The following is a 15,290-nucleotide window of genomic DNA, read 5'->3' on the forward strand; positions in this document are numbered from 1 at the left end:
ACAGCTTCTCTGGGCAACCTGTGCCAATGCTAGGCTTATTTTTAAATGCCTTTTGCTGTTAGGAGTCAGGGACTTGGAAAGTTAAGGGAAGCCCTGAGGGAGATGAAATAAAGAGCAGGGAACAGAAAAGACAATAAAACTTCAAGAAAAAAAATTATGTACAACTTAGCTTTACCATTTACCACATACATATCGTAATCACACAAATGTAAATCCACTGTTCATCATTTAACAATCAGAACAGCTCAAAATATCATGACACGCCACCAGCACTGCACAAACGTTTGTGTCTGGCTATTTATACATGACCTCAAAAATGCACATAAAAAATTCACTGGGAAAAGGTAAAAAATAGAAGCATTTTATTAACTTTTCAAATGTAAACTTGAAATGTGAGCTTTGGATATGTCTCATGCCTCTGGAGCTCACCGGGGTATTCAATTAGGAATATGCACTTTCTGTATTAAACAAGGTCAAGGCAGACTACAGTGATCTATGAACTATTAATTTCTAGAAAAAAATCCTTGTGCTTTTTCTTTTCCTAATTGTCTATAAAACTGCAGGAAGGAGACACCTTTAAGACAGAAGTCAGAACTGTTCTTTATCTTTCTAAACCAGCAATTTCAAGGAGCAAGTGAGCCTGGTAACAGCATCATGACAGCTCTGCCCCAGCATTTCTAGTAATTGCTGGAGGCCACAGTGCACCCGGGTGATTTCTTTTGGGTCACTGCAAACACACAGCAAGAACCAGGGAAAGAGAGCAGCTCTCCTCCAGGAAGGTGTTCATCCACTTCCAGACCTGGGCAGGTACTCACAGACACATGCACACAGTCACTGTCTTCTTCCCCTGGAAAAATATTTCCCTGTGGTCCAGAAGGACAAATATGGCCCAGTCCCAAATCTTTATTTTGTCATCCTGCCTCGCAGCTGATATGAGAGTGATGGAAAAGTACTCAGCAAAGCCAAAACCACCCCAGACAAACTGCTGGATACAGCCCCAGTCGCTCACATCTCAGGGCTGTCAGCTACTCCAACTCCTGACAGGAACACCAGCAGGGAGAAGTGCAAAGCCCTCTACCTAAGGAAGCACAACCCCCTACACCAATACATGCTGGAAAGTGGTTTGGCAGAAAATGCTTTGGGGATTCCCAAGGGTCCAAGCTGAACGTGTCCATGCTGGAAATCCTTGGCTGAATTAGACACAGAACCACCAGCACGTCCAGGAAGGTGAACCCTCCCATCTCCTCCTCACTGGTGAGGCCAGTTCCTGCAGTACTGTGTCCAGCTAGATTTGGAGAAGAGTCAGGAGCTGGCAATGACAGGTGATGGCTTCATGTACTCTCTAGAAATCCTTTGTCATGGTGCTTTGCAGGCTGAGAGATCCCACTCATAAAAATACGGGGTTTAAAATGCCTCTCTTATAAAAACAGAACTGTTAAGAAATCCCTTGTCACTGTTTTAGGTAAGAAAAGCATCTGTCCTGCAAGATGGAGCAGTAAGCTGCATACCAGACAACAGCAACCCTTTTGCTGTAAAAATAAAAAAAAAGGAAAAACTACGATTTTTTTCAAATCCTCCTTTACTACCATGTGAGATCATCAATGACATGTGAAAGAAAGAAGCCACAATTTTAGCATTCAAGGTTACCACTCTGCTCATCTGGTCTGACCTCTTCCTTTCACAGGACAAACCATTTCATCATGTCCTTTCTCCACCCTGACCAAAGCTTTGCTTTGTGCCAGAGCAGACCTTTTGCAAAACCCTTCCAGCCTCATTTAGAGACGTCACATTTTCACATTTCTTTCAGCCCTGTGAAGCCCATGATTCGGGATATTGGAAGCACAGAATACACTAACATGACTTTTTTCTCCAATTCGGCACCAAGTCCAGCATTATTTTATCTGCTCCAATCTATCCATCTGCAATAGTGTGAAAAAAGTACCTGGTTCTTTTGTTTCCTGTTTACAACCCAAGAGAATCAAAAACACAGCAACAGCAACATGCTGGGTTATGAGTGGGAAGGTGAAAATGTATACAGGCTGCCTCGTGTCTGAAATAATCTGCACAGGGTACATGTCTCTGTTTCTTGACCTTGTTGTAGACTAGACAAGTTCAGAATTATATTTAAAACCGATGTGTATGTTTAAATAGACCAGGGAAAATTTGCATAGCTGCCTACTGCTGTCAATGTTTCTTCAAACGATTCTCTCCTTTCTTTTCCTCTATAGACAGAGCCTTGAAAAGAATGATAATTTTATCCCAAGTATTAGTGACCGCCTGTCCTCACAGATATTTTCAGTCTGGAAGGAGTAAATGAGCTGCGCAAATAGCAGGTGCAAGAGGGGCAGAAACAAAACCGTACTCGTGAGAAAATACAACACTTCTGATGCTCTCTTCAGCTCAGCTGGATTGTGTCTTTATTCCAGAGCACCACTTGAAAAATAGCACCCTGAACTCGCACCATTGCACTCAGATTCCTGGGGAAAAAAGTAGCAGCAGCATCAGATCACACACCAGGTCAGGCCAGCAGCTGCTCCTCCTTACAAGAAGTTAAACTGGTGGTTCCAGACAAAGACGTGACCTACCTCGAATGGAAAATTCTGGAATAGCAGACACATAAAATGATTGTTTCCCCTGGTTCTCTTTAATTACTTTCTCATTCAGGGACAAAACAAAAAGCATTTGTTCCCCTGCTTTAAAAAACAACCCTCAAGATCTGCATTTATTCTCAGGATCCAAAACAAAGATCTCTTAAACAGGAACTGAGCAAAATATTTCCCTGTTTCTATCCATTATTCACATTAAAATTTCTGCAGTCACAACAAACTGGAGGTTTAACAGTTACAGGAATAGGACATAAAGCAAGTATGCCGATAGACATGAGCTAAACTAGTCTCTGCCTTGGCCCAGCTGTAACACTGCCCTTCCAGGCATGCAACTGTCTTCTTCCTCCATGTATTTTAGACACAATTAAATGTTTTACATCCACAAAGTATTCTCCATGTCTCTTGCCCTAAAAAGGACTGCCAATTTGACAGAGATGACTTTGTGGCATCCTTCACACAGCAGCTGAGCCAGAGGTTTCTCTAAAGAGAAATAAAAACAGGAGAACTAATTTTTTTTTTTTTAAATAGGTGTTTTTTCTAAACCTCAGGTGCTGTGACATTGGTTGAAGCTGTTGTTGCTGTGACAGGATGCCTGGGGGAGTGCAGGAGCATGGGGGGGAAGGTAGGCAATAGTCAGGTGAAGCAGACAGAGCACCTGAACACCTCCTCAGAGGAGGAAAGGCTTTCCAAAAGCATCTGAGGATCTCACTCAGCCACTCCCTAGGTTCATGCACCACTACAGAAATTAGATGGTGCCTGAGGGGGAAATTGTTTTTCCAGGTTAGAACTTGACACTATTGTCCCTCCACCACCAGAAAGCCCAAACTGTCCTACTCACTACAGTATGTGCCTTTCCATCAGCTACTTCTCCAAACAGACCGGTATTATGCCCACACATCTTTCTCCCTGGGATCCCAAATCCATCCTTCTGTTTTACCCTGGACAGCTGGGACAGGCACAGCTCTGTGGCAGCTGCTCTCCAAAAACCTCCCCTCCACCGCCGCACTCGCTGCTTTCTCTGTGTGCAAAATCCTTTCCAGACTCATTTAGAGACTTCACGTTTTCACATTTCTGCCAGCTGCACCCTTGCACGGCCACAGGGACCTCTCTCTGCCCTTCTGGTCACCAACCTTCTTCCCAACAACACACCCTGCGGATGGATCCAGCACACAAACACCCCCATCCGTCTCCAACACCCCTCCTCGTCTCTGCTGCCTTCCCTGGGTAAGGAGAAATGCCAGCCAGGACCAAGATGCTGTTGCACTGTATGGCAGAGCATAAAAAGAACCAGAGTAAAAGCTGTCCAAAGAAAGTGCAACAGGGGAGGCTTCCCCAAGCAGAAGTGATGCTGGGAGGGATGAGACAGAATCATTGAATCATTTAGGTTGGAACAGACATCTAAGACTCTATCCTAAAGGTTATGTGGAGATAAAACCTTGGAATCAGAAGGATTTCCAATCTCACAAAGCTCACAAAACAGAAAATATTTTCAGATATAACTATATGCAAAGGATAAAACCCTTAGAACTCTCACCACAATTTAATTAGCAGTTGAAAATTTGCTGACTGGGTTTGTGTACAGTTCCAAATACAGATCTAACCACCCAGCTAGCAGCCACACTAAAAAAAAATATTTCGTTCATAAACTATATTATATTATTTTAAAGCTAAATTCATACATCAAAGTTTATGAAGAGTTTAAAATCTCAAGGTGAAATGTTAGTGTCCTTTATAGTGCACTTGCTCTGAAAAACCTAGACATGACTAGTTCCCCCTAATAAAGCATTAGTATAGCTCTACTGGGTTGCAATTAACCTTTTTGTCAGGGTTTGTCTGGTCTTAAATAATGATGACTTTTAAATCAGTGCAACAGGGAACTATCCCCTACCTTAGACTGCAGGGAAAACACCCGGGTTAAGAATTATATTCTGGGTGCAAAAAACAATTGCAGAGGGCAATTCCAGCAGTGCTTGTGTTGATTTCTGCCTGCAGGGTCACAGGGAACAGATCCCAACCATGGAAAGATTGTTCTGATCTCACTGTGAAGCACGAAACAGTTAACATGCAATAATGCTTAAATAATATATAATTTATGACATAGCCACAAGAGCAAAGAGCACTAGCACTGCTCAGAGTTAGGAAGTGTGGAATTCAACTGGTAACATGGATCAACCTTTGGCATGAATAGCATATATAAATCCCAGCTATTTCTAGATTTTCAAGCAGTAAAATCATTACAATGCCTGGCTGTTTGCTCTTTACTGCAGGCAAAGTATGTCTGAAAGAGTTCACTGTCTCTTTGAAAAACTTAATAATCCCAGTATTGGATTTTCAGAGAGAGAGAGAGGGATAAACAGGATTCCTGAATAAACAGATTAATAGTCAAACAATGTTCAATCATTCCCATGATGCAGTAAAAATACTTCTGGACTGAGAGTCTATTAAAATGAAATTCAAAATATTGGGATAAATTTCCGGAATTGAAATTCTGTGTGTTCCACTGTCTGATAATGCACTGCACTCCTGGGACAATTTTTACATCCAACCTCCCTTCTTGCTCAATGTTGTCTTCCCAGCTACCATCCACCCACTGCAACCACTGGGGAGCTCAGCAGGGATGAAGAACTAATGGGTAATCTTGGGCATATCATTTTACCTCTCTGAGCTTCAGTTTCTCCTCCTTAAAATGAAGATCATGCTAATTGCCTAATTTGCAAGCCATTTTGAGATCTACTGATAAGAAGAGCTATGATTTATATAACTTTAGACTACACTTGGTAGACATTTTAAAATTACAATATATTTTTTAAATTTATTTCTCAAATAGCCTTAAATGTACGGTGCCCAAGTTCTTACATTTCACTTTTCTACAAATAAAGCTAAACTTTATACACATCCACAGGGCCACTGGGGAATTACTTTCAGGTATTAAAAAAACCAGGTGCAAATTTTGGGAAGAAGGGAAAAAAACCATAATTCTAATTACTGTAAGTCTCAGTCACCTGGCTTTTAGGAGTTGGTCAGATAGCAAAGTGCTCATCCCATCACATCACCTCATCCTGGTTCTGCATTTGAATCACCCCAGAGGCACAGAGTGGCCAAAGCCTCTTGCACAGCAATCTTCACCAAATTGACCCTGTGTGACCCTCTCAATGAGATATTGAGACCATTCAGTTCAGTAAATTACAGGTTAAATGGGTGAAGAACTTGCTACTTGGCAAGTATCAAACAAGGAGCATTGGAAAATCATAAAAATTTAATACTGGGAGCCTTCCGGACCCCAGTGGCCAGGCATTCTATTCAGTGTTTGTCTCCAGGGTTTGAAAGTCCTTATAAAATGACTGATAGAAGTGTCAAATGACAGGAGGATTAGAGGGATGTTAAACAGCAGCAAGGGCAGTCAAGCAGGAGGATGCGCTTGACAACTGGGCACGTGCCACTAATACATCTTAAACGGAGAACAGTCATCTAGGGAAAAGCAATGCAAATTGTAATGACAGCACAGGAGGGGGAAATGTCCCAAGCAAAGAACACTTCTGAAAAGGATCCAAAGGCAGATGAGCAGCTCAGCATGAAAATGGCTTTGGCAAAAAGTCACCTGCTCCTTGGATACATAACAGTAAGGACTGGGCTTGGAGAGGCTGAGCAATGGGCAGTAACAAAGAATTAGCTGGAAACCCACCTGGCCACAATAATTGCTGCAGAAACTGGCTGGGGACCTGAGAGGCTGAAATCCAGGCCACCACAGCTTCATCCCTACTGCTGCCAATGAGCTGGATTAAAGGGCAGCTAAAACATCCAGGTATCTGCCATCACCAGACCTCCAAATTCAGTCTAGACAGAGGTTTAAGGAGCTGAACTCATTTACTTTATCAAATGAAGGCGCAGTGATGAGCTGATTATATGTGTAAATGCCTTAGTGGGACTTTCTTAATACAGTGGGAGAAAAAGACGTAAGAAGATGCCACTGCAAGAAGCCAAAGCCAGGCTAATTTGACACTTCTTTAATGCCAAAAGTGTAATGGAGAAGCACAAAAAATATTAAGTAATGTAGTGGATGCTCAGCCTCTTCTAAATCAATACTGGATGCCTCCCTGGAGGGGATAGTTTAGTTACACACAAGTTCATGGGTTCAGCAGAGGAGCAACTTAGTGAAGTGGAATGCCCTGTGTTAGACAGATCAGACTTTTAAACTCCACTACGTTTTAAATTTGGCTGATGAGTGTTCAGTTTTCTACATACAAAGTGTATCCATCTACAAACAGTTGCTGCTTTAAAGATCAGCTTCCAGTTTAATTCAATTTCTCACAGGGTTAGATTTGATTTCAATGGGATTTCATTTTCATTGCACATTAAACTTCCAGAAACTTGCAGACAGTTAATGTGCATTGGTGGGTTGCTGCTGGAGCACACAAAGGGCTCCAAAGGCTGTATCAGATTCAGAAAAAAAAATACTTCATTTCTGTGAGGGAAACTAAACAACCCTGGATATGGAAATTCCCTCTTCTTCATCATGGTGGGTCTCAAGCAGTAGCAAAGCAAGAAATGATACAGAGGGGGAAGGGGGAGTGAAAATAAGGCCTTGGAGCACCACTCCTGAAAGTGAAGAAACAACTCCCTCTGTGACTATTCAGCCTGTGCAGTGTCTGCAGAAAGTGCCAGCAGCACGTTGCTGAAGACATAACAGGGACGAGTAACAGGGATGCTTGTCCTGCAGGAACAGGAAAAAAGCAACCTTGGAAGGTCTTCCTGGTTACTGGCAAGCTGTGCCTATCCCACATCTATGGTTTCAAATACTATCTAAAATAGTTTTTTATCTAAATATTGTCTAACTATCTAAATACTAAGAGAGACTATCTCTCAGCATCATTGCACTGAGTTGTCTGCTCTTGACACTTGAGAACCCACCTGGTGTCCTGGCAAATGACCACTTCTCTTGTCATCCCCCCACACCAAAGTCCTTTCTCCCAGCCCAGGAGTCCCTGGATGCTGCACTCTAGAGCCAGGGGAGAATGGAGAAATGGAGGTGATCTCCTTGCTACCTGGAAGGCAGTGGAACTGCGGATCACAGCAAAAGGAAACAGCATGAGAACAAGTGGGTCTCTCTTGCAATGAGACCCTTGTTATTACAGCCACAGAAAGTGCAATCAAAACACGTTAAGGATATCCAAATTGTAACCTATTAAATTACTGTGATGGATTACTGTCAAGGTGATGTACTCAACAGGGTACACTGTGCTTCAGCTAAAGGTAGAAACCTTATTTTCATGCTATAATCCCTCCACCCACTTCTTCTATTATCACCAGGATTGATACCCCCTCAAGGAAAAAAAAGTTCCCATGTGCAACTAGTTATATATGCTTAATAACTTGCACTTATTAAAGATAAAAAAGGACCAGAATTATAGGCTTAGCAAGGATTAGCAAGCCATAAGTGCGTATTTCTGCAACTACTACACTTTTTATAGCCCTGTCACACTCTGAGATAGAGTTGTATCATTATATAGAGTTATATAACCATAAAGAGTTATATCACTGGAAGCATTACAGCATTGTCCCAGACAGACTTGATTATCAAAGTCTGGCTCTTTCAAGTGAAAAGGAAAAAAAAAACCAAAAAGCAATTTCAGGATCCTGCTATGCCATCACCTGATCCCGTCTGTTAACAGCACACAGTCCTGAGTTGCAGGGGTCTCATTAACACAACTTTGCATCCTGATTCAACATTCCATCAGTATTCACTAGAATTTCCCCATCACTCCAGATGTGACAAGCCTGATATTTAACTCCACAGAGACTCCAGATAACCAGGGAGAATCTTACCAAAAAAAACCATTCTAGGTTTACCTAAAGGCCACATTTTTTCTTCACTGATGACAATAAAGGGAATAAAAACATTGCACAACTAAGTGAAACACCACTGTTATGGAGTCTTTTTTTTTTCTATACTTAAACTTTCTGTTCAATAGAATCTAGAGCACTCCTGGCTTCAAATGGTGTTAACATTTTAAGTGGCCCCATTCACCCTCCTAATAGGTAGGGCCCAGAAAAATGGCTTCATTTTTTCCCTGACAAATAAACATGAGATTATTACCACTGTGTGTCCTTGGAGGAATTTAAAGTCTTCAGATGTTTTTAAAAGGCCATTGGGTAAAGACAGAATAAAAGCTCAGCAAGCTGATAAAAGCATCCAACTGTGAACCGACAATGGTACAAACATTAAAAAAAAAGATTCTTTGGGTTTTATTTGCTTGAAGAAAATACATAATGCGATCTTTCATATGCTTGTAGTGGCCTTCCCCCTCTGCTGTGCATGGCCTCAAGCCAGGACACCTGGGGATCTGGCCCTCTGCCACCAGGTGGGACCTGCTGCTTGCTACAGAATCCAGATCAGACAAATATTCCCATTAGCAAAGAGGAGCAGGAGAAGGAAAGAAGGAGAGATCAGACAAACACAGCACAGCTCCTCCACCAGAAAATAAGGCACTGGCCCAGTGACCACCAAGGGCATCCATCACCTCCTGCCTCATCACAAATTCTCACATCTCTTCTTCTTCCACACTGCCCCCATCCACAGCTCATCCAGCCACTGGCTCAGGAGCTGGGGCACTATAAACCAAAAACCAAACCAATGGAGGGTGTTTTCTCTTCCCTCCAGACCTGCACAGCTGCCAGAGGCACCTTCACCCAGGAGGGAACACATCAACCAGGCCGCTGATCCTTCCTTCCCTTATCATTTTTGCTGCTTCTGCTGGAGCTGCTGGGGGGTTTTGACACTTCTGACTTGTTAGACACTTTTAAAAGTAATTTTCCACAGCACCTTTTGGTCACTGTTACATTGCCATACATCATAGGTCTCCCACGCATCACCCAGCAATAATAGATCCAAGCACGAATAACAAGAAAACAAGTCAGTCCAATCTTTAGTGTCCACTGCCTGTACCCTCTCAGAAAACAAGGGTTTTGATCTCTGTCACTGTATTTTATGAGAGGAAGGTAGCTTTTAAATATCCCTTTTCTCCAGTCTTGCTTACAGTCCAGTAAGTTTCAACAGCTTTCTGGTCTGCAGCAAATTCACAGCCTCCTGGGTGAGCCTGGGGAAAATTTTCATTACTTTTACTCCCTCTGGCAAGCAAAGCCCCCTCCTCCTTCCTTCTTCCTCCTCCTCCTCCTCGTTTCAGCATTAACAGAGCAAGTGGTGAGCACACAGGTAAGCAGAAACAGATACCATCTGTCACAGTGTCCCTCTGAGTCCCTCTGCTCGCACGGGGCTTGTCCCCGTGAAGTCAGTTGCATTTTTGGCACTCAAAAAACATGTTTTTAGGCCCACATCGGAAAAAAAAAACCCCTACCCTGGCAATGTGCTTTGTAGTAAGACAACTGCTTCATTTGTCTGTCCTGTTTTCACAAACCTGACAAGCTGCTCGACACTTTTGGGCAGATCTGCATCCTCAGCACCACTCCCTGTCCCTCAAACCTGCTGTTCCCTGGCAAGGTCTCCACGAGATGCCAACCCCACGGCAGCCACTGCAAGTAGATCTGGCCAACCCAACCAGGTATTTCCAGGAATGGGGACATGCAGACACTCTGCAGGGTAGATACACCCATTGGCATGATTTAAATACCTCACAGAGTGTGATACACTGAAGCTTCACAACAAAGCAACACACCTTTGAACAGTGCAGAACGTTTTGGTATGGAGAGGTTATTGCATAATAGCATCAGTATTTTAATTCTGCTGAATTTTTTATCTCAAATTTACTGCTCCTGTAAGTAATACACAGTAACTCATCTGCACCATAGTTACTTATGTATTATGTATTGCATGGTCCTGGCAGAATTTCTGAAGAAATATCCTTCTTTTAAAAAGGAAAAAAAAAAAAAAATAGCCCTTTCAATGGCAAATCCCAGCACTCAACAGCAGTACTTTATTGAAACCCTTTTTCACAAGGCTTTAAAAACTCTCCACTAAATTTTAACATCTATGTTTACAAATCTCATAATTCAAAAAGAAAGTGGCCTGGCAGCTTCTGAGCGCATTGTAATGTTATCTGCAGGGACACTGAATTATGTATCTCTCATAGCACCATGTCTGACACAAAACCACTGTGATCCCAGTGCCATGAGATCCCAGAGATCCACACAGCTGAGGCAAAGAGGGTAATGCAACAGTGCTGTTTTCCCACCCCTGTAGTAAAGTGGTGCAAATATTTGAATATGATTTCCTTACATCAAGGATGCACAAGACAAACTTTAATTTATGCAAAAGCAGAAGAAAAATCGGGTCAGTGGTTTGTAATTACAAGGTTTGTTGGAGGCACTGATCAATGCTAATCAATGCTCTAATCAAAGCACCCTAAGCAGATTCTTAAGGCTCCAATCCTATGCTCCTAATGCACTTGGGAGATGTGGCTGCGCTGCCTCTGCGATGTTCTGTTTGAGTTTTGGGGTTTTTAGGGTATGACTTTAACTGATACAAGCACTCTCTAGACACAGAGCCAAACCTCTCTGGCTGCTGAGGGCAGTATTTTGTGATGTCCATCATTAGTACCTGGCATTTTAACTAATGGTGCCATTCACTGCAGAGCAGCAGCACACAAGTCACGCATTTCACTGCTATTGCTCTTTCCCATAGGAACATATATTCCTATTCTGGATGCCACATGGGTTCTGCTCCTCCTCAGCCACAAGATGGGGAGGGGAAGAGCTCAGCCCCTGGAGCACATCCCTACTCCCCAGGGGAGGCAGCTCAGTTTGGAACTCCCAGGCTGAGGATCCACGGGAAGCAACAGTCATCGTTTCTGCATCTGAGAGACACCTTCAGAACGTTTTCTCTGTCCTGCTGCAGTCAAACACTCCTCAGTGCAGCTCAGTCCTGTGGGAAGTGGGGCAGAGCCAGGTAAAGTGGGCTTTGGGAGCTGGTTCCATGTCAGATACATCTTGGTTCCCCCAGAAAGCATCAAAATAGGAAACCAGATTCTTGCAAAAACTGGCTTTTCCTTGATACGCTGCAGCAAGGAGCCAGTCCCATGCCTTCAGATACCTATAAAGTCTTTTTAATTAACTGGCATTTAGCCTAAAAAATTCAGATTATTTCCAGGCAGAAAAATTCCACATTATGGAGCTGAAAGTGAAACAAAGAACATTTGCAGGTTGCTAGCTAAATTGTAGAGGCAGTAAAGTTTATGATGGCTGAGAAGGTATTCCTATATCAGGATCTTATAATTTTATGGATAATACTCTCTAGACAAAAAAAAATTGTCATATTTAGTGTCAGCTTGGAGGGGAGCCTTTCGTTTTAAGTCTGCCTTTATAAACTGACTTTTCTGTTATCCAAACACTTGTAATAAGTGCTATCTAGATATTAAGAAATTACTTGAAACGTTGTTTGCATTCAAATGACACGAACTTTATGCTAAGGAAGATGGCTTAGAGCACACCAGCTTGGAGTGAGATATCAAGCCCCCTTCAAGCGTGAAGGGAAAAACATAGTAAAGAATTAATCATCAGGAGGCAGCTTCCAAGAGATGTGGATAACATCCTTCTTTATGTAAGCATGCATTGTTTCACCCAAAGCAATACACATGTAAACCTGACACAAGACACGTGTCTTGGAACTAAAGCAGAGGATGATGCTGCCAGGTCCTCTGTACCTTTCCCCACCAATTTCTCCCGCAAGGCTGCAGGCCTGGCCATGGGCTGTGCAGGGGCAAGAGCATTTCAACAAAATCCTCCCCTGCAGCTGATAAGTAACAAGCACAATGCCCACTGCCATGCAGTCATCACTCCTGAGCAGTAAAAAATGACTCAAGCAGGCTCTTTCTTTTGCATTTCACATCCAAGAGGAAAGAAATATCAGTATCTCATCACAAGGAGCTGGAATTATTTTTTTCCTGAAAAGATGACACCTGTCCCATAACAGAAAGATCTCCCAAAACAACATAACATCCAAACCACTCAAAACCACGTAATTTTTAGAAAGTGCCAGCTGTAGTGATGATGAAGTGAATTACAAAGAAAAAGGAAGGCTTGTGACTCTAGAAAAAGACTGGTAGGAAATTTCCAATCATGGTAATTTATCTTTTTTTTTTTTAAATAATTTAGGAGAGTGGAATTGAAACTCTGACAGGTCATGAAACATTTCCTCAGTTCAAGACACAGATCACAGACATGGCACATCCCTGTGACAGGTCTGAGCTCAAGCATGTACTTCTATCATTTACAAAAAATAACAACGTATTTCATGTTTACCTTTTGTTGAATCATCTTCGATCGGTTGTTTGAATAAAGTGATATCCTTAAAAGTGCACAAGAACAAAACCACTTTTTCATGCTCATTTCTTATAGGTGCAATTTGCATGTAGAACCAAACTGGGGTTCCTGGAGCAGAGAAAAAAGTGACATTGGAATGTGGTGTAGCAGAAACTTTCCCCAGCCCGTAACATTTATACATTATTACAACACACACATAGGTTAGGAGTGTATCTCAGCATTTCTGCATCTTCCAGAGCTTTTCATTTTACTTCCTCCAAGGAAAACAACATATTCCCATTTTTACAGCTTCATTTATCTAACTGGATGACAAGCAGAGACAGGAGGCTATATAAAACTTCATTCTGAAATAAAATACATTGTTCTTCCCCTCTTGCTCTTGTTTTTTCCCAGCATGTCTCACAAACTTAGGTCTGAAAGGTAGAAAGGCAAGAAAAAAAATGGGTGGATGGTATCTTTGATCCCTTCTTTACATAATACAGAGCTATCAAATCCAAAAATGATGGGCTATACTGTGAAGTGCTTCAAATTTTATGTGACTACATTATTTAAGAGGACCTGAGTTGGATTCTCAATGTTGTATCAGGACAAATCAGATTTGATTTCTTTTTTGTGTTTCAGGTCACACCTCCACCTCCTCACTGCCCTGCCCAGAGCAGCACTCTCCCAGCACAGTTATCTCTACCAAACTTCTGAAATGAAACCAAGTATTTTTCAAATCCTACCACTCATCAAATTAACAGCCAAAAAAAGCCCTCGGTGTTGGAGCAGTCAGCTTGGGTTTTGGTAAATCTCCCCTGTTTGCAGAGGGCTTCTCCAGGCTGACACACACGTGGCAGTCCCCTACACGCATGCAGGTTGTGCTCCATAAGGGGTGAAATCCTAGAACACTTGGAGCAATTTTCTTAGAAACACCCTGTTCCCCTGCAGGGCTGTGAATGTCAGACATTCTCCATCCAGCCAAGCTCCGTGTCCCTCCCTCCCAAACGAGCACCTACACGCGCTGCACGACAAATGCCCTCACAGCCACCTAATTACCTCTGGGATTTGATGTGCTTTCAGCCAGTTGACAGAATGGCTTTTCTCCTGAGCTGACTGAGAGCTGGCACATTGACACAAGCCTCTTGCCCACTGTTATCCCACAAAGGCACCGCCGGCCCCCCTAAATCTCCTCTAATGCAGCAGGTCTGGGAGCTGTGCCAGGAACTGCAGGATGGATCCCAGAGGGCAGAGAAAACCATTTGGGCTAGGAAGTACTGTGGGGAAGGTTAAAACCCACAAGGGGTTATTGAAATTCAACTGGGATTAAACCAGTAACTCACTACCAGTAAACTGGAGAAGTGGGAGAGATGTGGGACTGCTTTTTGTGATAATTCCAAAGCCATTATGCTGATTACTTGATTATCTTAATTCCCAGTTGCTAACCCAAGACAAAAGACTTTTGTAACTACTAAAACAGAGTGCTGCAGCTCTCTGGAGAAATAACTTGCACTTATACCTGGGAATCCACTGGCACCCTTTGAGAAGCTCAGAAAGCAAGTAGACAAAACACCGTGTACGAGGGTGCTGACAAAAATCAGACAGAGGCAAGGTGGCTACTGCTGTAGAAGCAGCAAAACGGGAGAAAGCAGGCAAAGAGGTTTCCTGAGTATTACCACATATATATTCATATAGAGACAGAGACATGCATATACACATATACATACATACATATATATATATGTATATACATGCATGCCTAATGTGGTTGGTGAATAGTTGCGTGGACTATTCACAGGTAAGGACTATGTAACAAGGGAATGCAGAAAAGCAGATGAGAGTTGTAGCAAGCTTTCAGGTCTGAAGCTGGACCCCTGGGTTAAAACACCAAGGGGAGTGTGAAGCCAGTGGAACAGATGCTGGCAGAGAACACCAGCCCTTAAAGATCATCTCTGGAACACAGGAGAGAAGGATGGGAAAGCAACCTGAAAACTTCAAGATCTCCCTCTGCCAAAAGCAAAAGGGAATGGGTAAAGGAAAAAAAAAAAAACCACATTGTGCCACATTATCAAAAATACACAGCACACCTGGACCTGCAGTTTGAAAATGTGGGTGGAAGGGTGCTCTGAAGGCACTGCAGGCCTCATGTAGGTGATAAACAGAAGTCCTTCCATAGAGTAACCACCTACACTCTGCAGAAGTACATTCATACCAACAGATAACTAATCTTCATTTCCTTCTCTGCTCCAATATTCAGCCTGGAGGCAGTTTCTTGAAGGACCATCTTCCACAAGGCTCAGAGTATGACAATGGAAGCAAACCCTGAGCACACCTGCTGCTGAGCTGGAGCCAAGAGGTGAGCCTATTAGCATCAGTGAGAGGTTGAGGTTCTGGGCTTCGGGTGATGGAGAAGAAAGCTGACAACAGATGTCA

The 15,290-nt window shown here is 42.7% G+C and overlaps 1 protein-coding gene across 1 annotated transcript in view; it reads right to left on the minus strand.

Moving 5' to 3' along the window:
- KCNH5 (potassium voltage-gated channel subfamily H member 5) overlaps window positions 1-15,290 on the minus strand; it is a 162,489-nt gene that overhangs the window by 124,889 nt on the left and 22,310 nt on the right. Inside the window, exon 4 of the mRNA XM_032112530.1 lies at window positions 12,858-12,986. Coding sequence (XP_031968421.1) covers window positions 12,858-12,986 — 129 coding nt within the window. The remainder of the gene's footprint in view (window positions 1-12,857; window positions 12,987-15,290) is intronic.

This window comes from Corvus moneduloides, chromosome 6 (genome assembly GCF_009650955.1).
Source record: "Corvus moneduloides isolate bCorMon1 chromosome 6, bCorMon1.pri, whole genome shotgun sequence".
Taxonomy (NCBI): domain Eukaryota; kingdom Metazoa; phylum Chordata; class Aves; order Passeriformes; family Corvidae; genus Corvus; species Corvus moneduloides.